The 27,201-nt window shown below is 39.8% G+C and overlaps 1 protein-coding gene across 1 annotated transcript in view; it reads right to left on the bottom strand.

Annotated features, from left to right (window-relative positions):
* Nucleotides 1-27,201, bottom strand: part of WNK1 (WNK lysine deficient protein kinase 1) — a 149,602-nt gene that overhangs the window by 68,210 nt on the left and 54,191 nt on the right. Inside the window, exons 2-5 of the mRNA XM_054988948.1 lie at nucleotides 26,214-26,386; nucleotides 22,548-22,768; nucleotides 20,614-20,771; nucleotides 198-286 (exon numbers count right to left, since the gene is read on the bottom strand). Of these exons, the coding sequence (XP_054844923.1) occupies nucleotides 198-286; nucleotides 20,614-20,771; nucleotides 22,548-22,768; nucleotides 26,214-26,386 (641 nt within the window). The remainder of the gene's footprint in view (nucleotides 1-197; nucleotides 287-20,613; nucleotides 20,772-22,547; nucleotides 22,769-26,213; nucleotides 26,387-27,201) is intronic.

Raw genomic sequence — 27,201 nt, forward strand, 5'->3', positions numbered from 1 at the left:
GGAAAACCAGACTTTAGTGTCTTCTTTTTAACACAAAGCATGCTAACTGAGGATTGAGATCGCACTTTTTAAAAAAGTCTCACCATCATGTATCTATTTAGAAGTTACGTGCTAAATGAACACAAGAGCACCTGGAAGATCATCTTTTAAAATTAGAATTGCTCCTATTGCTTAGTACAAGCAGAATGAGTACTTACCTTTCATCTTTGTTTTGACGAATGCATCCCTCAATGATTTCTTTTACTTCAGGAATTGCTACTTTATCAAAACTAGCTGGCTTGACTCCCTGAAACACAAAAGCAGCAATAAGAGAATGTGGTAACCAAAGAAAATAAAAACACAATATATCTGAAGAAGTTTATAACGAATGGTGATAAGTCATTTCTATAGCAACCACAATCCCAAGTCCTGTGAACAATTAGTTTCATTCTCCATGTGCCAGAGATGCTGGATGGAGATTTTTGAACCATGACTTTGCACTCCAATTCACCAAAAACACTGTTCATTTCAGTAGCCAAGTTAAAGGAAACTTGCACAGCCACAAAGACTTTACGCATATTCTATTATCACTTTGGACAAAATTCAGATAATGCCTACCCGGGTAGTTAACAAATGTACAGTCCTAACAGAGAAACCCGTACGAGCTTTTTACTGCACTGATATCTTGCCTGTATTTTTGCCCCTGTATTGTAAAAACATCGGTGCATCAAGAACTAAAAGCTCTTTTGATTTAAAAAAAGCAAAGTGGACTAAGAGTCCAATTAATAGCTATATAAGAATGACTTAGGATCATATAATTCCTTCCTAAGAAGTCTTAACAATTAAGGAACATGACAACCTTCTCTGGACAGTGGTCTGTAACTTTTCCCAGACTGGGAACCTATCTTAAATCCAGTCAGCAACAAAGGACCTGCTCTTATCATTTCTTGTTTCTCTTTCTCATCCAGAAATAGTTGTTCTGCAGCAATCTTCCTTGAGTCAGGACTACGGTTGCCAACTCTGGGTCAAAAAATTCCTGGAGGTTTGAGGTGGGGCCTGGGGAGGGTGAAGTCTAAGAAGGGGAGGAACCTTATAATGCCAAAGGGTCCTCCATCCAAAACATCCATTTTCTCTAAAGGAACTAATCTCTTTCTGGAGACTAGCTGTAATTCCAGAAGATCCCTATGCCCTACCTGGAGGTTGGCAACCCCTGTCAGAACACATCTAATTAACTGAAGAGCAATACTCTAGAGAGTCTTCGTTGAACAAAGGGCCCTCACCATCTCAGTACTACCTCAAGAGTCTAATGTCCCAATCCCAAATTCTTGCGTTTGGGGAATATTTAGCACAGGTAAATGTTATTTAAAACAATTCATCCTTTTATCATGTATGCAAACTACACAAGGAGTCAACACAGACCCAGAATATTTACTTATACTGTATTGTATTCTTGCATTTAGGCAGATGAAAAGACTATAAAGTATTTTAGCTAGAAAGCTCATCTTGATACTCTGAACTCAAGATGGCAACATATCAGAAGTTTGCCATCCAGTTTAGATTATGCTTCATATAATTGTAAATTAGGTCCTAGAGCAAAAGTTCCAAAATAGCAGACCTCTACTGTCTGCTATAGCCTTTTCATTAAGGATACCTCTAATGCAATCAGTGCTTGTTATTTTCTCCCCTCGATACCTCTAACTTGTATCACTTTCCTATACCAGAAACATAACCTTCCCTCTTTGTTCGTCATGTCATTGCTCCTCCCATCAAGCCTCCTTGTTTGAGCGTTTGCTAATTACTAACCCTCCCAGACTACATTGTCCTCTGTGTCCTGGGCCCTGCGTCTCAAGCCCTACATCCTCTCTCTTTCATGTCAGTACAGTAAATTATTCTTAGACAGGGCTCATTTCGAGGGGAAACGCGCAGGAATGCAGTTCCGGCAGTTCCATAAAGAGGTCACATGTCAAATGGCCCCGCCCTCCTGCCTCTCGGCCATTTTGGGCCCGTTTCATCCTGGATTGGGGCCGAAACAGCCCAGATCGGGCCTCTGACAGATGGTAGATCACTCTCCTGTTCAGCAGCGGCCTGATCCTGACCATTTTGGGCCCCTTTTCGGCCATTTTCAGCCCCTTTTTTCCATTTTGGGCCCAATTTCAGTCCTGAATGGCCAGGATTGGGTCCAAAACAGCAAGGATAGGTGATGCCAGGGGGTGTGGCATATGCTAATGAGTTCCTCCAGCTCTTTTTCTATGAAATGACCCGTTCTTAGACATCAGCTTTCTAGAAGGAGTTGTGTCCCGTTCTGAGCATTACCAAGGATGATTCCACACAGAGGTTTTTCTCTGTTTCATTGTCTCTGGCTGTGTGTCTTTTTCGTTTCCATACAAAATGATCATCCATTCCTGCACAAATCATGAATATCCCATTCTCCCGCTAATAACTCATTTTTTAAAACGTTCCTAACATGGTGCCTGTTGGAACAATCCTTTTCATATATCAGGTAAGGAAGGTATGCCTTGTGTTGAAAGAAAGGACTTCTCCTTGACCCCCTTCATCTGCATTTTCACAGAGAGCTACCTTGTTATCACTGCTGACACCAACCAAATTAAGATTTTTAATGGGGGTGGGTAGGTCAGGGCAACTTACTACAGAAGACTCTCAATTAGCATTTGAAAAGTTCCTCAAATGCTCTCTCCCCTCCTCCCTCAAGCAGGAGGTCAGTAAGTATTTTTAATGTATATGAGGACAATGGGACAACCAGTACCTTCCAGCAATTAGTGTTACCAAAGGATTCAAGTACTTATGCTGGAGCAGCACTATGCAAATACATTTTAGTGTAGTTTTGTCCTTTTCTTGAGTAGCACTATGCTTGAAGTATTTTAAGTGGGTGGAGAATCATGACAGCTGCATGGCAATGGGGAGATTAATCCACATCTGGTATGAAAAGAAAATTCACAGCTAACGAGGGGAGAAAAACCAGATTACCCTGTGCATATGGAATCTCTAAATTCAAGCGCAAAATGAGCAACAATTGCATTGGCATCATTGCCATGGGAAAATTTTTTGTGTGGGATCAACCCTAGTAAAAATCTTCTGAAGTTAAAGTAGATTGCTCTCTTCCCTGGTCTAAAACTACTCTATCCTACTAGGTACAGTGAGAAACACATTTGGGGAAGAAGGAGAAGAATTAAAGGGGAAATGTTTCAGACCAGAATTTGTGTAGTCCTTCAGCCAGTGTGATGTAGTGATTAGAGTGTAAGACCAGTATTAGGAAGGCCCAGTTTCAAATTACCAGAGTCATGAAGCTTGCTAGGGATAGATCTTGGGGTAGTCTGTCTCTCAGCCAAAGCTATTTGACACAGCTGCTGTGAGGATAAGATGACCAAAGGAAGAAGTATGTACACCATCCTGAGTTACCAGAAGGAAGAGCTGGATACAAGCATACTATAACAAAAGTGGGCATGCATGTTTTTAACTGTCTTACAATGTATTTGATCAATTTAAAAACCTGAATTTGAATTCACATAAAATCTGGGGTAGATTGCTTGCTTTGTTTGGTTTAAACTTTGCCTTGCTATTTTCTGTTGAGAAATCACAAGGCACAACAGTCAATTACTGCACATCTGTGCAATAGCTGTGTTAATCTCATAAAACAGGAGAAGGAACAAAACACTCTTACCTAGCTGAAATAAAGTTTCACACACTAGGCACAAGCTTGAGAGTTGTAAGATTATTCAGCTGCACTTTGATGGTATGAATAAACCTGGTGTGTGTGTATAATAATGACCCAGAGTTCCTCCAGTTTACACACATTTTCACTTTGTAGTGCATGGCTAGAAAACTGAAGACTTTCTCGTTCCACCTAACTGTATCTTGTCATGATATCCTAATCAAATGAAATGACAAAATGTAGTTTGCTCCCCTGCCTACAAACCAGAATTCTAAACCATGTGAGAGCCCGAGAGCTGCTGCTAGCACATTCTCATCATGAACAAGCAAAAGTTTCTTTTAATGCAGACTTCTTCACACACCCTTTTTCACATAGTGCATTTACCCAGCTGTCCAATATCTGCAGCTTTTCAGTCCCACACCAATATACTGCTATGCATGCGATTTTGGGGAAAAAACGAGTAGGCAGTTTGAAAGATGACTATGTATTCAGAAGATTTAAACCCTCCAAGTTAACACTTTGAGGTACGAAATTATTTGGCCAGCATCAAGTTGGAATTGGGGAGCAATGCAAAAGGTTAAAGATCTGCTATGATCCAGAGCTGCACTATAATACATGCCACTAGCATTCCAGCAAAATTTTAGTCACCATTTTGCTCTTGAATTTACTCTAGACAGATAATATTTTAGTGCATTATGAACAGAGGCCATTGGTATCAGGGTGGATTTGACTGAAATAGAATCGATTTAAATCATGATTTAAATCACAATTTAAATTACTAGTCAGTAAGACTAGATTTAAATCATGGTTTTCTTCATAAAGACATTCTTTTCTACATAAAGACTCCTCACACTTAGCTTCTTGTGCAGATCTATTCCTCTCCCAACAATCTTCTATTCATTGAATTTTTTTAAACTTAGCACTAGGGGTGTGTAACCCCCCAAAATTCGGGTTTCCCACTTCAGGTTTATCCGAAGTGGGGGGGAAATCCAAAATTACCAGAATTCTGGAATTACCAGATTCTGGTATTTAGCTCACTTTGGTATGCTCCATAAAGATTCGGAGCATACTGAAGTGAGGGGGAGCAAACCTCCAACTCCCACCCCCAACCCCACTTACCTGGCCAGCAGGGAGTGGGGAGGCCAATCAGCTGGGTGGCAGGCAAGCCCGGAGCCAGCTTCTGAGGGGCCCACTTCACTTCCTCTGCTGCTGCAGCGGCCAGCTGGGTGGTGGGGAAGCCTGGAGCCGGCTCCTGTGGGGCCCACTTCACTTCCTCTGCTGCTGCAGCGGCCAGCTGGGTGGTGGGGAAGCCTGGAGCCGGCTCCTGTGGGGCCCATGCTGCCTCCTCCTCCACATTAGCAGCAAGCTGGATGGCGGGGAAGGCGGGAGCCAGCTCCTGCGAGGCCCGCGACACCTCCTCCACCACCACAACGGGCAGCTGGGCGGCAGGGAAGGCCAGAGCCAGTTCCTCCACCACCCACACCACCTCCTCCACGGCCGCAGCAGCCAGCAGGGCGACAGGGAAGACCAGATCAGCTGCTTGGCAGGGATCTCCCTGCCAAACAGCTGGTCCGAGGCATTAAATGCCCCTTTCCATGCTGCTTCGCAGCGGCACAGAAAGGAACATTTAAACCCCCACCAGCTGGATCTGCTGCTTGGCAGGGATCTACCTGCCAGAACAGCTGATCCGTGGGTTTAAATGCCCCTTTCCATGCTGCTTTGCAGTGGCCTGGAAAGGGGTATTTAAACCCAATTACCCAAAGCTTCCTGAAGCGATATGAATTGCTTTGGGAAGCTTTGAATTGGGGTTTCAGAATTGGGCCCAGCATGCTAGGCCCAATATGGAAATCCCGAATCATTGTGAATCGGGTCCGATTCGGGTACTTTACCCTAATCCGAAACCCGAATCGCACACCTCTACTTAACACTGAAGAGGTAAGGGGTTGGCTCTGTGCACAAAGATTTGCAAAGGAACAAAGGGATTAAGGTCTTTTTCTCAACTGTGTATGTTTATTTTATAACCTTTTTGCTGTGAAGAAGAGACATGATCTCTGCAGACACAAATTCACAGTTTTGAGAACTGTAAAACCAAGCATCTGTGATAATATCTTCTAGAGAGAAAAACTGCCCAATAATCTTACGTAAACCTCTCGGAGAGCATGACACTGTGAATGGATTAAAGGAATTCATTTACCAAAAAAATTAAAACATTGCATGAATATACCACTTCATGCTACATAATTAAAAACTAATCCTTATTTCATGTTGATAACCCTGTGGACTACAATGTATCTTAAACTAGAAAACTATCTTTAGATATTTCCTCCAAAAACAAAATTTAAAAAAATCTGATTTAAATTTTTTTTAAATCTGATTTTTTTTTAAAAAAAATAATCACTGATTTTTATCCACCCTGATTGTCATCCAGTTAAAGGGCTTCTGTTCAATAAACCTTTTTCAGGTATGAATTTCAGTATAGAAGCCTTTCTTTAAAGTTTAGTTTTCTACTATTACTCATCTCCCCACTAACCTGAAGAATTAAACTGTCACATGGAATGAGGGAGCAGCATAAATAAAACTCATCTCCACTTGATTGAAGCATTAAAAGAGTATTAAAGATTACAGACATCATCCCTGAATTGTGACAAGATGTGATCTCTAGACAGATTTAGAATGCAAGTTCATTTTGTGCTTATTACTATGTAAAGCACTATGTATCCTGACACACCTTTTTTTAAAAAAAAAATATTTTCCTGGAGGTTTTGTAGCTGATTTCAGTTTCCATTGGGGAGAAAAGTACAATGTAAATATCTAAAAAGTTCTTAAATTCTGCACATGCATTCTATAATAGTTTATTTATTAAATGACTAACATTTTATATTCAAACACAATGTTAGTAATCCACCAAGATCCTATTACTAGGCACAACACTAGTAGCTGCTCACCATTTGAAAACAATAGTTGATTATTTTGAAAAACTGCAAAAATATTCAAGAGGAAAAGTCTTGGTTTCAAATTACCTTCTTGTGATCTGATCACATGCATGAAATAGTCACATCATGCCATACCATTTTTAAACATTCCAGAAAAAAACACACACACAAAGTGCTGGGGAAGGGGGAGATTACATAACATGGTGTACCCATTCTGTGTTTCCAGAACACAAAGCAGCTTGAGGGCTAAGCTGACATTTAGAAGCAGAGCACTCTTGCCCTTTACCAAATATAAAAATGGGCACTGTTTGTGTTACGTACTAGTTTGCATGTCTTAGGGTTTAGGTCAACAACTCCCCACCAGAGCCAGAATGCCTCGTACACAAAACAAAGTATACATTTTTCCATCTGCCAGCAACACATGCATCACAAGGTTAAATATGCAATACTGAAAGAGAGAGACAGTTGTATATTAACACAGATTTCTAAACAACTTCCCCCCCTGGTAATATGTGAACAGTAAAACCTGCTTCTATGCAATCAGCCAAAGGAAGTTTTACAAAAGCCAGGGCAGGGGGCAGGTTTGTCTTTTAGGCCCCAAAATATCAATATATCAACTTATGGACAGGTGGGCTTTACTTGCAAATATCTATACACAAATTATATATGTACATATAACCTAATAAGTCAGTTTAACTGTGACTAACTTGAAGCAGTTTTTTTCCTGTGGAAAGACAATTAAGAAAACATGTTTTAAGTCTAGCAGTTTAAATGCTATATTTTCCTTTCACTTCTGCAGCATTGTTCTCCATTGCCTAAGTGGTCCTCCATAGTGGAGCATTTTCCTACAATGCTAGAAACTTTCTGTTCACACAACACCAGAGCCATGCATGAGCAGAAAGTACTTAGTGCCTAGGGGTGTGCATCAGGGAAATATTCCGTTTTCCTGCTTTGGGTTTACTCAAAGCAGGAAAAAGGTTCAGAATAACCCAAAACCCAAAGCAGCAAGCCACTTCGGGTTTGGGATATCGGAATTGCTTCGGTATGCTTCGTAATGATTCAGAGCATACTGAAGTGAGATCTCCATCTCCCCCTTGAGCCCCCCTCACCCCAACCCCAACCCCACTTACCTTTCCCTAAGGCCGGAGCTGGCACTTCCGCCGCAGCAGTGGTCAGCAGGGAAGGTCACAGCCAGTGCCTTGGCTGCCCATGCCGCCACTTTGGCCGACGCAGCCAGCAGGGCAGCAGGGAAGGCCACAGCCGGCACCTCCAGTGTCTGTGCCACCACTTCGGCCACAGCGATGGCCAGCAGGGCGACGGGGAAGGCCTCTTCCGCCACCACCAGAATGCCCGAGGTAAGTGGGGTGTTGGTGGGAGGGAGCCCTTTTAAAAGGCCCCGAATCGCTTAAGGAAGCTTTGATTCAGTATTTCCAAATCGGGGCCATCATACTGGCCCTGATTCGGAAACACCGAATCTTTACGAATTGGGCCCAGTTTGGGTTTTTTTTCCTGAACCGGGAACCTGAAGCGCACACTCCTATTAGTGCCAAAGGAATGCAACCTGCAATGGAGGACAGTATATCACAAGTGGAAAGTATGGGATTCAAGCAGTTACAGTTGTGATTTCCCTTTCAGGAGAACCAAATTGTGTTAGAAATACCATTGGGACATACTTTACTATAACAAATTAAACTTGCACTTGTTGATTTTACCTCATTTTCTTGGGCAGGCATTATGCCTTTCTAACTGTACCAAATATGGATAATCATTACCGCAGGTAATAGGATATGATTTAATGCTCAACTTAATAGGCTGAGCAGGAGCAAGAGGATCTCAACCTCAGATTTTTTTTTAAAAAAGCCAGTTTCTATTGCTCATGGTCATAATGGAAAATCTGAGCAGCACTGGCACAACTGCTTCTCATAAATCTCATTCCACAGATAGTTAAAAAAACTTCAAGTGCACCATGCTCATCTTCCTCCTCCTAACATATTCCATGCCATTTCTAAGTTACCTTCTCCTTATTCTTCTATCAATTACAAGATCTCTTTCAGTTCCTCTTAAAAACTGAATACAGAATTCCAAATTCTGTAGCTTCCCTGACAGTTCTGTTCAACAATGATAAATATGAAATATGCAAAAATTTATGTACATTTATATATCTATACTAATTGCAAAAGTTGGGAATTTTAAGCTTAGTATTCTAGAGCTATTCACTATTTTAAAAATATACTGACTTTATATCAGCATGAGAATGTCTTAAGATACTGACTTTCGTCTCCAACTAGGCAATGGTGGACTCACGAAAACTCTCTTCAAATTTACATTAATGGCCTTTATAAATGATACATGCTGAGGAGCAGTTAGATCTGGATATGAAAGTGGCTCAAGAAGAAGATGGGCACATGCAAACAATGAAATAAATGAGAAAAAATTCAAAACCAATAAAAATTCAAACCAATATTTTAAACGGAGACATCCTTGTTAAGAGTTATACCAAGCAAAGAGTGAGAAAAGCAATTTAATGAAAATTCAGCTCCACATGTAAAAATCTGCTAGACAGAACAAAAAAGGATTTTTTCCTTACAGCCCAACTATCCTGAAAACATCTGGAATGAGGATTAATATGGTGTGAACACTTCCAAAAAAGAGATTTTCTAATTATACCTTTAATATGATTAATTCAATCCTTTTGCTTAGAAAGGTAAGCCTCAGAGCCCCTTAACTATCATACTGATTGGCTTGGATCCACTGGAGCATTTCTGCCCAGGGAGCATGACTTATTTGCCTCTCCCCTTCCACTGCAGTTCAAAAATGCTCCCCCAAAGCTGATCTTAGGAAGTAGGCACCTCCAGAAACAATATTTTGGACTGCAGAATGAGAGAGGTGAGAAAGTCACACTCCAAGGGTTAAAATTCTTCAGCTACAGAACCACTCTGATGGATCCAATCTATTCTGGCAAACCAAAAGGTTGAGGAGTAGAGCCCAATTCAGAACTGTATTCTGGTTAGCATACATACATGTACTGATATAGAGATGTTGAGGATACATGCCATGCATCTAATAAAGTGTGCTCCAAGTCACTTGGAGCGATTAATTTTTAGGGTGCCATAAAGCTCCAGAGAGGGGTGCTGACAAACTAATGTAAACTATCCCTCTGAAATTTAGAAAAGGCTTCTGCTTTTTTGCACTCCACAATAAGTAGTGTGATTAAAATGTATATCAAATAGATGTACTACTAAACTTCTCAAAACAACTGATGACTAGAGGATTGCCAATTTACCTTTCACAAATGCACTGACAGTTAAAATAAAATCCACTGCAGTCAGCATTCATGGAAAAGCTTGGCAAGAAGAACTGGTTTCCAAATAAGTGGAATATTTAGCAAGAGCCCAGGAAACATTACACTGACTGGAGTATCAACTGTAGTACCTAACACGGGATAATCCCAGTCCCCTAGATTGAAGGCTTGTGGCCCCTGCTCATTTTTTTGTGGAATATCCTGTTGCTGATATTATGTGTCACTTTAAAAATACATAGCTGTCACTCTAAGTCCATGTTTTAACACACTTCACAATCAAATTGTTCTCTTCATCTTTTATACTGCTAGAATTGCTCATCAGTGTAGCACATAGACCGTCCAAAGTCTAAGCGTTCTTTCACAACAATGGCAAGTCAACAGCAAAGTGAAAGGCAACGCAACATTATCTGCACAACCAAGGACTGTTCACTGATCAACCAAGCTCTGGAATAAAAATATCAGAGTTAATTTTTAATACTTATATTTCTTTGTCAAGCATGGATGTTCTGGTGTCCCCCTCCCTCTTAAGAGCTGGCCAGCAGTAACAGCATACTGCTCGTGCAGAGAACACAAGCACCACCACCCAGCTGAAGCTTACAATTACATTCAGACTGGTAATGTCAATTCATCAAGCTCAATTAGTTAAAGTGGAAACCGACACCTCCTTGATTTCATCCGTTCTCCTACTTCATCATGTTGCCTCTGAGATTGCTTCTGTTCTAAAACTGTCAACTGTGTTGGAGCATCCAGATGTATATACGTAAAAATTTAGGATCCATACAAATTATCAAGTTCAGTTGTGATCCTGAATAGTCATATCCACAGTATGAAACCAGGAATGCAGCTGTTTAATACCCAAAGTGCAAAAGGGAAAAAAAAATCAGACAGAGAATTCTTTACTAAAGCAACACAACTCCTATTCATCTAACTGTATCGAAATGAAGTCAGACGGTATAGATGAAATTCTTACCTCCTTAGCACAGTCCTTGTGAGAACAGCAGCAACAGTGGGAATTTATGATGACAAATACTGGGCAAAAATCTCTCTTTGAAAAATCCATCTCAGCTGCACAAGAACGTGCGTGCCGTGCGCTGCAAGGTTCTAGTTAGGAGAAAGGACTGTTAAAGTCCTCAATTAACGCACAGCAGAAGGCAAGCAGACATCGAGATTTGAAGGAAGCATATTCTCCTCTTTTATAATTTTGCTTTCCTTCATCCTGTGTGTAATGTATGTTCACAGAGATCAGAGTTCTGCTGAGAAGTCTGCTTGCACTGCTGAAGTCTCTCATAAAGCCACAATCAATGCCATACAACAGGTAAACATGAAAGGGCTCCTCCCATCTTGCCCTCCCTTCACAGTTCAGGCTGATTGGAACCAGTTGTTTTTTTTTCTTTTCCCTCTTGGCAACTCCCAGATAGTTCTGTCCAAATTTCACTACAGCATTATGCAGCAGGCTAAACAGAATATAGCTAGAATTGTATGTCTGGATTTCTTAGAAATTCTAGCAATTTTACACTCATGTTATTTAATATAAAGAGACATTAAACTGGTTTGGGAAATTATTCTTAATTAATTAATCCAAGTAAAGAATTTAGGAATTTGACTTGTTCCATGGTACCATGTCACACACCTCGTTTTCTGGTTACTGATTCTACTCTTAAGGAACAACAAATAATGGAAATTTACCCGTTACTTACAGTCTTTAACAAAGCCTCTATTGGTGTGCATTCGAAAAGAGATTTACAGCAAATCCACAAGTAGTACTAGAATATCACAGAAACTGTCAAATCCTAGGTATAAACTCCAAGCTCAAATGAGAAGCCTTTCCTACATCTTGGCCCCTTGCACTTCCTAAGCCCTTGGTCAAGGAGAACTACATTCTATTGTTATGCCACACTGATCCATTACTTACTCACCAAAAGTAGTATCCAGAAAAGAACAGCTGCATCAGAGCAACCAACATCTCTGACTGCTGAAAAATTAAGATGCTGCTGCTAGATAAAAGGAAGGCTCCCACACTTCTATTATTCCACAGATTGTATAAAGCACAACTGTTCAAGATGGCATTTTTATAAAGAGAAGAGGGGTTCAGTATAATGGAATGGTGTGGAAGGGTGCTCCCTTATAACACCAACAGGACTGTAATAAATTGTAATCAATACTGTATGTTTTTCCTGCTGATTGTCTTCTACCTTTTAAAATTATATTATCTGATATCCACTTATTTTGCACTGTTTTTCTAACTTAGTAATTTTAGTCTTACTGCATTGTTTACTGGATGCTGTTTGATAATATTTTATATCATGTGACCTACTGTGAGTCTAACCAATAAAGGCAGGCTATAAAATACACAATTAAATATTTGGATAGTCCGTAAGCCCTCCCCCAAACAAGAAGCTGATTAAAATACAAACCCTGATAAGAATTTTACCCTAATTGCTTTAATACCTTTTTAGACTTTGTAATGAATTGCTCTGGTCCCTGGACTTGAAAGTCAAGTTGCACAAACAAGGTTCTCTTGAAAATTCTCTCTCTCTCTGCACTACATGATTTTGGTACTGGTTTGAGCTCGATACAGGCTGCTACAAACCATTAAAAGAATTTGTAAAAGCACACATATCTGAAATGGAAAAGTTGACCCCTCCTTCCAAATGCCCCAAAGGAATACTACAAAAGGTAATTAATTTACTTCCTGCATCTCATGAATTGCATGCACCTGTTATTAGCTACCTAATCTATGATGCTTGCATGCTTAACCGGCTTTAGTCATCTCAAAATTTAAATGCCAAGTCATAAAAAGTAACTCATTCAAGTATGGGTATATTCTTGTCTTAGCTCAAAGGTCCTCAAACTTGTTAAGCCTGTAAGTGGTTCTTGGAACTCTGAGAAAAGGGCAGTGGGTGCTACCACAAAATGGCATTCAGGAGAAGGGGAACAAATGACAAAATGGCCGCTATGGGGCAAACTGGTAGGAGGTTCCATGCCAAGCATTCTCCTGGGGTGGGGGCTGCTAACAGGTACTGCCTGCAGAGGTAATGCTTTCTGGGATCTTCTGAAACATCTCCTGCTACAATGAGATACAAAAAATAGCCAGGATTGGACTTGTGCATTAGGCAAGAGAGAATCTCAGGAAGAGTCAGTCAACAACAAGAAACGTATCAGTGGGCACCGTGGTATTCAAAGACACCCTGTTCAGGATTACTGTACTAGCTCAATTATCTAGACTAAAATGTTACTGAACGTAATGAAAAACTCTGGATCCAAATCCTTATTCTGCCATGGAAGCTGAGGGACCTTGAGACTGTCACACTGCAAGCCTAACCTGTCTCACAGGTTGTTGTGGGGATAAAACAGAGGAAAGGAGAATGATCAATGTAAGCTGCTTTGAGTCCTCACTGGTGGAAAAGGCAAGGTCTGAATGAAGTAACAGAACAGATAAACAGAGTTTCCTAGTGGTTAGACACTGTTATGCCATGGAAGCGTGCTGGGTGACTTTGGACCAGTTACACCTTCTCAGCCTAACCTACCCCCCACAGGGTTGCTGTGAGGAAAAAATAGAGAACAGTGTAAGCAGCTTGGGTTCACACTGGGGAGAAACACCAGGTGTAAAGAAAATAAATATATCGATTATATTTTTTAAAGAATCAAAATCTTTCCCCAAAAGTGTTTGTGTCATTAACATAGTACATCCAAACAGCAGCAATGTAAATATGAGTGAATCACAGGACACTCATGGCCCCCCTTACAAACTGCTAGCAATGAAACATTTTGGTGGATACTTCCTTTCACATCTGTCAATGAACTGAACTGGAAGTTCCTATTTTGAGGGTTTCAAGAGGTTCCGGAACTTCGTTCCACTGCGTTCCAGCTGAAAAAAAGCCCTGGTTGATTGATTGCAGTAACTGCTATTAAAACCTCATTGTGCCTTTTATTGTTACACAGACTTACATCGGTAGTGTGGTGATATCAATCAATCCATGCAGACCGCTGCCTATTTATTCACCAGAGAAGGTAGAAGAATACCGAAACGGAAACTTCTATGAACTCAGACCTCACATGTGAGTATGATGCTATAGAGATCGAAGACTTCCTATTCTTCAAAGCAACGCAGCAATGGGCAAAAACTGCTGCATTTCTGTGATCTTGTGCCTTTACTGTACAGTTCTGGAGGCCTCACTTCAAAAAGGATGTGGCCAAAATCGAGAGGGTGCAGAGGAGAGCGACAAGGATGATCAGGGGTCTGGAGACTAAGCCCTACGATGAAAGGCTAAGGGCCTTGGGAATGTTTAGTTTGGAGAAGAGGAGGTTGAGGGGGGACATGATTGCTCTCTTTAAATATTTGAAAGGCTGTCATTTGGAGGAGGGCAAGGAGCTGTTCCAGTTGGCAGCAGAGGGCAGGACGCGAAGCAATGGGCTTAAATTACATGCACAAAGGTACCGGCTGGATATTAGGAAAAACTTTTTCACGGTCAGAGTAGTTCAAAAGTGGAATCAGCTGCCTAGGGAGGTGGTGAGCTCCCCCTCACTGAGAGTTTTCAAGAAGAGGCTGGATGAATACTTGTCAGAGATGCTTTAGGCTGATCCTGCATTAGGCAGGGGGTTGAACTAGATGGTCTGTATGGCCCCTTCCAACTCTATGATTCTATGATCTAAACAAACTGAAATCTATAGACCCTACATTTCACTGCAGACAGCTTTAGCTATGCTAACCTATATGACTTAGAGCAGAACCACAAGTGACAAAAGGCACAGATTGGACACTTGTCTGCTTCCCTCAAGTTTTGATGGGAAATGTAGGCATCCTGGTCTCGCAGCTTCGCTCTCTGACTGCTGCCCAATGGCCTTTTCAACTGTCACTTGTCCAACATTCCGCCAAGCTGCCTACATTTCCCATCAAAACTTGAGGGAAGCTGACAAGTGTCCAATCTGTGCCTTTTGTCACTTGTGGTTCTGCTCTTAGATACTTGAGATACAAAACTTCACAAGAATTTTATTTACCACTTTCCTGCTATATTACCAGGATTACAGTTTATTTTGATTGAGTGTTGAAACTGAAATTGGCAATTACAACTTTCTCTTAAAAATAATATATTAGCTTAGCTTTTATTCCTTTCCAATTAGTAACATTCATGTGGAAAACATCTGTTTACAATAATGGCCAAACTAAGGAAATCATCCAACTTCACCAATATGAAGAACTTTAATGACCAAGTTAAACAGCACTGGATAAGAGACAATCTTTGACTACAAAACAGAAATTCGATTCAGTTCCAACACCAATGAAACAAATTAGATAAATGTTTAAAGTGAAACAAAACCATAATAATTTGATCTATTTAAAAGGTATTTAAGTAACTGCACAGTAGTCTTTGACTATAAAAACATCTAGGTAACATACATGGGCTGATCTTTCTATCATAGTGTTTTTCCTTTTTTAAAATGAATTTTACTGAAAGATTTTTAAAAACAAGTAAAAATTAAAAACAGAAACAAAAACAGAAACAGAAAAGAAATAATAAAGGAAAGAATGTGAGTGTGTGGGTTTGTGAAAAGCTTTTGATTTTCTCTACAATAAATATCAATGTGATTACAAAATTCACAATTGTTCTACTGTTATCAGAATAAAACTTCTTATTTTTCTATAATCCTTTTCCCCCTCTTACGCTTCAAAACCACAAATCATCAGTTCATTTTTTTCAGTTTTACGCAGAAAGTCAATAAGGGGTTTCCAGTTTGCTATAAATGTGGATAACTTCTTTTCTCTAATCAATGCAGTAAGTTTCGCCATCTCTGCTAACTCCGTCATCTGCACAATCCACTCCTCTATTGTAGACAAAGTCAAACTCTTCAATTTTTGAGCATATAATAGTCTTGCCACCATCATCATATACCACAACAAAATACCACATCTATTTTCTACCTGTCTGTCCACTAATCCTAATAAAAAGCCTCTAGTTTAAATTTTACATTAATCTCCAAGATTTTTTGTATTAACAAATGAATTTGTGACCAAATTTTTTGGCTGTTACATATCATAGCATTTTTCATATATGTGTTTTGATGTTTTTAAGAACCCGCTCAGAACTTCTACATGTGTACCAAAGGCACAAGTCATGCTCATCTGAGGTAGCCATTTTCATGCCAGAATCGCTTTTTTCTTAAAGCGCCATTGTACAGAAATGATTTTTTAAAAACGTATTCAAAAAGTTTTCTTCACAGACTGAACCTCTGTGGTTGGCCTGCACCTGCGCAATCCCATGTGTGCCTGCCGGAGGATACAAAGATGAACGCAGGATTATATTTGAAAACCATACAAAATTACTTCTAACTATTTCCCATGCTAATTTAAATGGCTGCCTTGGTCACTAAAATCAAACAAAAATTTAAAAAGGCTCAAGGGTAACAACTTACTATCACTGTTTAGGTTCACTCATTTGGTTACTGAAACAGGAGATTGCCACAAGTGTTAAATAAGCATTCCTTTCTTCTTTGCAGAACTTAACCCATGAGGAGTAATCCGGAAAATTTTGCATCCCAACACATCTAAAGAGCTACACCTTTACATGCTGCTGCCGCCTCTTCTAAAGTTCCCTCCAGCACGCTACAGCATTTACAGTGAAATCTTTAGCAGACTTACTCCAGTCTAAGCTTATTGATGGCCTCAGACTGGAGTAACTCTGCTTAAGATTTCACTATATTAGATGGGGGCTAGCGAACGATTAGATGGTTAATGAATGAATACTGGAACCACAAAGACATAGTGATTTAAGACAGATTTATGTTATTAAACATATGTATATCAGGTTATCAAAAATCAGATCTATTTGCCTATGTGAACAACTGCAGGTAACATGAGTACCTAAACTCTGAAAACTAGAAACTCCAGGTATCCAAATCCACTGAATTTCCCACACATGGTCTGTGTGTAAACTCCTTTCTTATGTGGGCATTCAAGGTGTCTCAGGCCATTTAGACAAATAAGGATGAATTGTACTGAGAACACCTGAAACAATAAAAGGACACTTGATAGCAAATGCAGTAAGACCTGGATCACAATAAAGATCATGGAACAAAAGGGTTAGCTTTAAACAACAGAGTCTGGTTTTGAAAGTGGACAGTTAAGATCAGGAAACCCAAGGACAAAGTGTCCTTTAACAAGTAAACTCTTAAATAATACAACTACATTCATGGTTGAGTATTAATGCACCTTAGTGAGATTAGCAATTAAATGTTGATATTTTGCACACACATTTGTATGGAAATGCAAGAGGTTGGCATACCTGAGAGTTTAGCCCTAGGTGTTTTGCATAGTTACGGAGTAGCCTGGAAGTAGCATTGCTCAGTATGTTCACCCAGGATAAAAATACTTTTGGTAGAGCAACTATGATGTTTGCTTTCTTCAAGGGAAAGCAACCGTGTTTGATTTCTTTGCAGTTTGTCTTGCCTTTACATATGACGGTAAAAGCAAGAGTTTTAGAATGGCACCAACTACCCTGAATAACACACAACTGAATTCCTAGGAACTATGGTAAACAGAGGTTTTCCGCCAGGCATATGGTTGAGGCCAGTACAGCAGTCATCAGGGGAGCCTCCCAGCTGGCCTCTTGTCAGGGGGACCATCTGATCATCTGCCCCCCCCCCCATGAGCTGTAAATGTAACCTGAATATCCTGTTCCCCAGCCCCAAGTGTATCGCTGGCAGGGGTGGGTTGTAGGGTCACTGTCTGGAGGTGGTGTTTTATGAGATATTGTGATTTTATTGTAAATTATATGTTTTTATTGCTGTAACTCGCCCTGAGCCCGCTCACAGGGAGGGTGGGATAGAAGCCCAATAAACAAACAAACAAAAATAACCTGCTTTTCCTCCCTAATTAAGGAGGACCATAAGAGAAAGAAATTATCTGCACGAGTCCTACTTGGCAGTGATTGCAGGAGGTGACAATTTCCAAAGTGAAAAGCTCCATATTACAGTTCACCACTTGAAACAGACTCTAGCAGAAGCTATGTAGTGTATATTTGATCCCTAGCTTTAATATTGTATGGTTATTGTCTACATAGTGCCACTGATGTGTATGATGCCTTACGGAGTTGCAGCAAGACAACTGCTCCCTACCACAAGGAGCTTGTAATTTAAAATTCAGCACAGGAGAGGTAAGAGTGGGATGCAAGGAGAGAGGCAGAAAAGATAGACTGGAAAAGTATTCAGTTCAAGTGTACGCTTGTCTTTCAGTAGGGACATTCCAAAGACTCCAGGGAAAAATGTACATTTTGACATTTACAATCAAAATAGAGAAAACAAGGGAGAAAGGGTACCATTATTTAAGGGAGCAGTGAACCTGAGTGGTGGAGGAAAGACAAGTCCATAAAGGGGAAATGTTGAGAGAGGGCAGCAAGTCCATTAAGAACTTTCAAGATAACAAGAAGAAACAGATCAGTGTGGATGTAACAAAGGATTTCACATGGTTTGAGCAGGGGGATGTTTGGCGGCAGATGCCTGAGGTGCGATAACACAAGGGAGAAGGCTCCAGTAGTCAAGGCAGGAGATACATTTACCAAGCCTTCCCTCATGGGAACAAAGAGAAAAGTTCATGTTTTAACCATTTTGTATAAGAAGGAGCAACGTGCCCAGTCAACAGGCTGTCTATGGGAGAAAATGGTGGAATCAAAACAAGCCAAGGCTGCATAAATGGTATGGATGGAGACAATGGTGATGAGAGTGTACAATGAGACAGATGAGAATTTCTGTCTTGAGCATACTGAGCTTGAGACTCATAAAATAGTCAAGCATAGATATACGACAATTAGAAATGCACAAGGAAGTTGCAGTGGGCAGAGCTGAATGTTATCAGCATATAAGTAGCACTTAAGGCCATGACATTGGATAAGGCCATACAGGAACAGAGAAAAATAAATGGCAGAGAACAAACCTAAGAAGAGAGAAAACTTCCTCCTGTGGAAACACGAAATGAATTAAGAAACTAGATGAGGGCAGAGTCATGCAAACTTGGGAATATAGATATTCAAGTAGAAGAGGGTGATTGACTGTAATTAGTGCAAAGTAAGATGGGATGACAATAGTAAAGATTTTGAATCCATTAGCAAAGAGAGAGTGATATTGGCAAGAGCAGTTTCAGTGGACTGCAGAAGGTGGAAGCTAGATCAAAGAGTCCAAAGGAGCTAGAGTAGAAAAAGTTAAGATAAAGGAGTAAGTAGCATTCAGGAGTTCAGGGACAAAGTGAAATCAGGCAGCAGTTAAGAGGGAATAAGTGATTCAAGGAGAAATGGAGGAAATGGTGGTGTGTTTGAATGCAGTATGGAAGGAGCAGCAGGGGAGCAATAGGTTGATTGGGTGGTTGAGAGGAAAGATAATCAGGAGAAGGTAACTAGGAGCCAGGAAGGAAGAGAAGCAGAAGTTGGAAGAGGAAGGAATAAGCAGAAGACTGTGGAAGAAATGTAAGAAGTATGTAGTATTCCTAGATTTGGTGCAGATCTAAAAATTTGGATTCTACCTTCAGGACTGGTCAGGCTAAATATGAATACCAGATGACAACTTCTTGTTTACATTACAGCCTACATTCAGGAATTTATTGTCTTAAGAACGATCAAAACAAATATACAACACAATGGGGCTGCCTGACGATGCTTGGCCACTGGAAATTATTCTCTTCTGATCACACATTAATAAGAACAGATGAGATGTTTCTTTTTACAAAAAAGCTAGATCCAAGGAGCAGGTGAACAGAGGCTGAATCTCAGTGTTTATATAAAGATAAGTACTTTCCAAGCTGAGAAACTTTTTTCCTGAATACTGGAGGTTCACTTCAAGTTTACTTCCAGATTTAATTTCAGTGCGTAGGAGTCACTGTTCTAAACAGCCCCTTGACTGGAAGGAAGCCAGCCCAGAGCACAGACTCAGGCAGTGATGCAACAGAAGCCTCTTCTGGAATAGCCAATTTTGTTGCATTTTAATTGGGAAAGAGAGTAGTCCAGTCACACCCAATGAACAAAAGGGGAAGAACTGCTTTCACCAGCTGAGGTCAACTGGGCACTCTTTTATGTTTAGTTGCTACACCACAACAGTTCCTTTACTGCACATTAATACATTCATGGGACATAGTTTGCAGATTATTGTTCTACCTAATGATCAAACTGGAAGCTGGACAATCAGTGATAACAATTGTGTAAGTCTGCTAGTCATGCCTTATGACCTCCTTACCAGCTAGTTATGGTATGTAACATTTTTCCACTGGATACCATCTCCTACTGAAACTTAAGACTGTTCACTTATAATGACAGGTATAAACAAACATTTGAAAGTCTGTGAGAGCAATATATAGCTAGAATTCCTTCATTCTGTAACGTACTTCTTTAGATCAAAAGCTAGCGTATTAAATTAATGTTTTGTAGTCCAGGCACACATTGAAAAGGTTTTAGATGATTTCAATATCTTGTTATTTAACGTTGCCTGAATGTAAACAGGGTGTCAAGACATAATGGGATTAATGATCTGATTTCTAAAAAAGTTAAACTTCTGGCAATGTTTTCTTCCCTTGAGCAGTATTCAAGATTTAGTCCCGCTTAGGTGGAGCTAGGAAAAAACAGTTTCTACACTTCCCCCTGTGTACTTTCCTTTTATTTCCCTCTTGCACTGTGTGAAGCTATCCAGCTTGCCATCCTTCGTTAGCTGCGGCAGGTGCTCTACAAATCAGCAGAGAGGAATAGAAGACTTACACTGGTTACTCGACGGTAGATCTGCGCAGCATTTTGGCACTCAGAATAAGGATATTCAGACGTAGCCATCTCAAGCATACACATTCCAAAAGCATATACATCAACGGATTCATCGTATTTCTCCTCATACATCTCGGGTGCCATGAACTCTGGGGTACCTTAAATTAAAAGAACGATTCAGACTCTAAATGTCTCAAAGCGAGCAGAGGCTGCTGGCGTTACTCACCGCAGAAGGAAGCGGACGGGAAGACCTGTGAGAAAAGAAGAAGTGGAGGCAAAAAGAAGAGGGAGGATGCCCTCAGTCACTCTGTTTTATCAATTTACCCCATAGGTCTTCCATTGCAAGGCCTTTGTAAGAAGTGAAGAACTGACAGTTAAGGGTTTAATGTGGCCACTTATATATAATACATAAAAAATGGAATAGAATTGAAGCCAAAATAAAAAGCTTACATTGTACAAAGGTAAGTTGAATATCAGATTGGAGATAAATGGAGAAAAATAAAGTGAAAGACTAGCTAGGCTACAAACCAAATACTTGTTAGCCTCACTTACCTTTCCTCCCTATGAGAAAGGAGGTATGTTGTTATGGTGCCAGTCTGCCCTCTGCTGCAAAGAATTAGTACTGGTAAGAGTCCTCAGCTAGTCTCTGACCTGTAACACTCCATTTATTCTGAACAGTGTCACTTTAAACAAGGCTTTGCAATGAAAAACCTCTGTGTCTATGAATAAAGTCTTCTTAAAATTTTTTTAAATGTACTGCAAAGGCCACTCACCAGAGCCCTTTTCTCATACTTACCATTTCACCTGCAGTACATTTTATAGGCCTACTGCAGATACAGGCAATAGTGAGGGACATCCTACAGGCAAAAATACTCAGAAATATAGAGAGATTGAGTTACAGCAGAGCGCGAGATTAAACAAATCCTGAATTAAATACAAATTTGCCAGGGATGTGATATCCCTGAAATATTAAATCAGTGCACCTTTCCAGAAGAGGGGAAGACACACTATATGATCAGGAATACTTAGAGCCAGAAGCTGCACATTTATTTTCTGCAGGCAAACCAGGTTTTAGGCAAATTTACAGATCAGTTTTTAAATTCCTATTCACTGTTCCACAGTTCAAAGTTCAATGGTGTTATAACATTAATTTAAAAATGATTTCAGTAATACAACTGTTCAAAATTTTACAGTGTCCATTTTCTGACTGAAAGTTCATTGTAACACATGGAAGGGAGACTACTGTGTTCAGGAAGTCTGTCATTTCCTACTAAATACTCTTCTTTTCCCACCAACTTTTAACGTTCCTAGCCTGGCTGGAAAGCAGGAAATGTTTCATTGCGACAAAACCAAAACTATTTGCAAATGTGATTCTGTATCCTTGGAAAGCTTGGTATTAGAACTTCTGATACTTCCAATACTTCAGAAGTATTGATTGCATTTAAAAATGGCAGGTGCAGACTAAAAAGGGCTACATTATCTCTTGTTAGCCTGCAACCTTTACAAACAGGATAGCAGAACATAGATGTTAAAACCAATTCTCAACAGTTTCTAACTAGATTACAAGCTGCTACAATAATATAATTTGAACTGTTATATTCAACACGCTAGGAATTTTAGGTAAGAAATCATGTTTTATATTATTTTTCAAAAACAGAGTCAAATTTATGTACTTCCCCATAATCCCAGCTGCCAAATATTTTTCCAAAAAATACAATTACTTTTGGTTTTATCAAAGTTGTTCTGCTAACTGCAAAAGTCTATATTCCTATGATTCTTTCAGATAATACCCAATACCAGGAGCTGCCCCCACCTTTAAACAAGGCCCATGTCATCAGGTTTTCAGGGCTGATTTTCTACTTTATGTGAGTATAAAAGTTCTACCAACACCCAAATTGTCAAGTAACAGCTGTCATAACAAAACATAAACTTACCTATGACACTCTTTGCAAAAGAAGCTCGCTTCAAGGTTGCCAAACCCAAGTCTCCTATCTTGACTGATCCTGTAGGGCCAGTGATAAAGATGTTGTCACACTTCAAGTCACGATGAATAATGGGAGGTGTGCGCGTGTGCAGGAACTGTAAACCCTTCAGTATTTGCCGGCACCAGCTTCGAAGTACTTTAATTTTCATCACTTTAAACCTTTTCAGGTATCTATAAAAGAAGAATCAGAATAAAAATGCACCTGAAGCCTGTTCTCTAATTTCATGTTATTAAAGTACAGAAGTGTATTATAAAACACCAATGAAAACATAGTAACAAGCAATCACATTCAACAGGCTAAAATCTACAACTCACTAAAGCAAAGCAGTAGTCTTGGAAGCCTCTTCTTTGTTGTGGTGGATGAAGCCAATTAGTAATTTAAGGTTTAAATTTAGTGGGGGAAGGGGACAATAGAGATCTGGAACATAACCAGCAGTAATTATGTCAGTAATTGAGCTAACAGGCTACAATGTTCAGTAGAAGTAAAAAATTTCAAACAAACCTATATATGGTTTAAAAACTTAACAGTTAGTTTAAATGTATATGGTTTTCATTTCTGTAGGCAACCAATACAAACTTTTTGCAAAGCAGTCGCTGGGTTTTCTGTACATTCTAATGGTACATTGTGTCATCATAAGACAAAATAGCAGACCATTTTAAACCGTTAATTGTTGCAGCAACCTTTTAAAGCATTCAGCTTTACAACATTAACCAATTTGCTTAAACTTATGAATTATGGTCCTTATGCATGCTCTGTTTACAGAAGACTTTGGAAGTGATGCTAGCTTAAGAATAATGTTTTGGAACACAGAGCAGTCCTGCCAGGACCTGCTTGAGCCCAAAGCCTTTAAAAGAGAAAATAACTGGCAGCAGACAAGCACCTTTTAAGAGCCAAGAATTCAAGTGAAGATGCCAGCTGAGCATGTGTCTCACAGACTGGGCATGAAAACATATTGAATGATGTGTCAGTAGCAAACGAGCCAGGAAAGCAAAAAGTGGCATAACTGCCAGGAATTGTTTCCTCCCCTACCCTCCTCTATAACTGTTATGATTATTTTCTGTGTTCTCCTCCACCTCCTAATTCTTATTCCAAACTGAGCTCCAATGTCCCTTTAATACCATCTCTTTAATGGTTTATAGGGCAGTTTTCACAGCAGGATTAGCACTACTAAAGTCCCTCCTTTGAACAGTAGAAATAGTAGTAATCAGAATTAGCATAGTTTTAAAAGCAACTGTCCAAATGATTTCATCAAGACATGCTCCTATAATGAAGTAGATAGGCATTAGCTAGAACACGCATGGAATTGCTGAGAAATAATCATGACAACCCTCATAGGATCATGTGACAGTGACATCCAATCTAGATCCAGACCCCTAAACACCTGTCATGGATGGTGACTTGGGGAGCACCCTTTGAATCTTCCACAGAAAACCAGGGAAAGCAAACAGGCCAGGATTTTTTGAAAGCTACAGATTGCATCCTCAGGCTGAAGCAGCTTTACTGATGACATCACACATTTCAAAATCATTTTCTCTGGAATATAATTTGTATATTATCAGGTCATTCATAGGATAATTGTTTCTACAGACTTTTTCAACATAAACAAGGTGCCTGACCGCCACTGGAAGCAGCCACACACACTTCAGTTGACTCAAAGAAAATGTTGTGTAGGGGGACACAAGACAATACCATGTAAAATAAGGTAATTGTGCCATTTTCATAATCTGTACAGATACTGCCAGACAAGGTCAAGCACTCCATGAGAAAATTATGGTCCCCAAGAACTTTTAATTTGTGTGATCATCAGTCAGGTAAAGGCAAGTTTAAACCTTACCCAAGGATCCTAGCTGAGCTCCTCTGATTAATGTTTCAGTAGCTAAGTGGTTGCTACAATGACTTCATAGCTGTCACTCACTACCCAACAAAAACTTCTTTTCATTCAGAGTTCTTCTGTAGTTCCTTCCCTCCCCCATTTCACCCACACAAAGCAACAGTGAAGTACAACAGTATTCTCAACATTAAGAATATGAAAGAAGTGCATACAAGCAAGAGCTGGTTTTACTGAGAAAGAATTACAAGCAAGTACGCTTAGTATCATATACTGGATTTACTTCTACAGACAAGTGAAATTTCAGAGAACAGAAATTCTTCATCAAGAAAAATGATCAGTAACTGTAACGCTACTAGAGAGAGAAAGAAACAGTCATTATTTAAAATACATTTAGGGGAATGTCAGTGAATCACATTTTATATTTAGTTTTTACTCACTGGGACTTTTAGCAATCTTTACTCTGTACATACTTGACTGAACAGCAGCCAACTTTCCACGCTCCCTGCAGTTTGGTTTTGTATTATACCAGTACAGAACTGAAGCCCAACTTAAGCATCTAACACACTCATTTAACCTCTTTATAGTTGTTCAGACAGCAAAAAAGGTAGCTTAGAATTCTGATGCAGTAAAACCAACCATGAGTTTATATATCCAAGATGTACCTTGACTTGATGACGCTGGATTACTTGGAAAGGAAATGCTCTTCCACTCTTATCCAGAAAATACATGCATGGACATATCATCAACATTCAAGGCAACTGTTAGAGAATATCTATGCTTTAATTAAAAGCACCTTCTAACAGAGGCATTAATTTGTATGCAAAATAATCTATCCAGAGGATAGCTTTCTATAGCCTTCCATACAAATTACCTTAGTACAAACCTGCACAACTTGTGATCCTCCAAGGCTCAATAAACACACGGTTTTGCTCAGTGATGCCAAAAGCAAAAACTGGTAAGTTCTCAAGCAACTGGCAAACCATATTATGTAGCTCTTGGACTGGCTCCTGCCTGACAAATTACATGCCATGTAGTCCTCAAAGGTCAAAACAAGATTCGCAGTTATCTAAAGGAAGTTGCATTTGAGGGTGCAAAATAATCCAATATTCCCACAGGAAAGAAAGCCATTTTCTAAGTATGCTTTTTTTTGGACATCAGATCACACAAAACGGAAAATTTTTGACTATATCCCATTTCCATAATGTATAGCTTCCATCATTAATAGAATTCAGAGGCTCTTCCTCATAATATACTTCCTGACAAAAAAAATCTGCCTACAAGGAGTTCTAGTTCCAAACACAGCTTAACTGTTTGGACCTGGGCACCTTCACTATGATGTACGCATATATTCAATATAAGTATCAAACTCAAAATACAGGAGAAGTGGTCAATGCTTTTACTGACCACTAGAGGACACTCTTGTTATTTATCTTCCCCAGTTCAGTGAACAACTATGGCAAGTTGCGGCTGCAGAGCTCAATTGCAGCCTGGAATGTCAAGCATCTGCTGTACTGGAGGCATGATATAGCTTGCCAAACTCGGATCTCAAAGGCACTTATACTTCTTTTTCACAGTACAGTGTTGGCAATAGTTTCAGGAGTTTTATAAATTTAAAATGCCAGAAGGGAACATAAGGGCTGCTGAACTTCCTTCTCACTGTGGGCCCTCTAAGCAGTTATTCCGTAGCAATGAAAGACCCTTGCCTGTGTTAATAAAATATTCATTTTTTAATATTTTCACATGTGTTCCTATTCAGCATAGAGCTTCAGCAAGACTATACTCACGTTTTCAGAGTGCCAGAAGTCATAAGTTCTGTAACCAGAACTATACACTTCTTTCCCTTCACCGTTGATTCCCAGGAATCATAGAACCGAACAATGTTAGGATGCTGCAGCCCTTTCAGCATTTCAGCCTCCTCCTTAAACCGCTGCCGTTCCGATTTGGACAGCTTCCGATCCTAAAAGAGCAAGGGAGGAGGAGAATGAATTTAATGAAGAAAATAAATCAAACCTTATTTTATAAGCAAGGCTGCAAGTAGAAAACCTGAAGCCATGGGCTCTTCGAACTAGACATTATGCAAGCTACTGCTACCTTGTCTTTCTACTCACTTTCTAGTAATACCTAAGAACAATGAGCACTGCCCTTAAGAACCAAGACTGCCTGGCATTAAGACATGCACATATTTTTCAAAAATGCTTGAAGTACTTTCTAGGTTTAGCCTCCTCACACTAACTCATCCACTGTCAATGTTTAAATCTACAATTCATTCCTAAAGACTAATGTCTTAAAGATTCTTAGAGACTTAAATACATTCCATGACTGCTCAGTCTTAAAGGATAATTTCCATATGCCCAAAACAATGGCATTGAAACCAACAATGGCCTTTAAATGCCTCTTAACTTTGAGTTACTAGATCTCTTTCACACACTTAAGTGACACCCTTACAGATGCTGAACTAGAAGCTCTCCTTCAGTCTGGAGAATGATACAAATCCAAGCTCATGACATGTATACCCCACATTTCCATCAAGAAGCTCAGAGCAGCATGTATAGATGGGGTTATCCATCCTTCCCCAAACACAACCACTCTGTGCGGTAGGTTAAGTTGAGAGAGTGAATAGGCCAAAGTTATCCAGAAGCTTCATCATCCAAATGAGGATCCAAGCCCAAGCCATCCCACTCCAGGTCCAGAATTGCATCATACTGGCTCCCATCACACACTTTCCTGCAGGAAGGTTTTCCTATATGCAAGAAATAAATACATCGTGTACAT

Source organism: Eublepharis macularius, chromosome 9 (genome assembly GCF_028583425.1).
Source record: "Eublepharis macularius isolate TG4126 chromosome 9, MPM_Emac_v1.0, whole genome shotgun sequence".
Classification (NCBI taxonomy): Eukaryota; Metazoa; Chordata; class Lepidosauria; order Squamata; family Eublepharidae; genus Eublepharis; species Eublepharis macularius.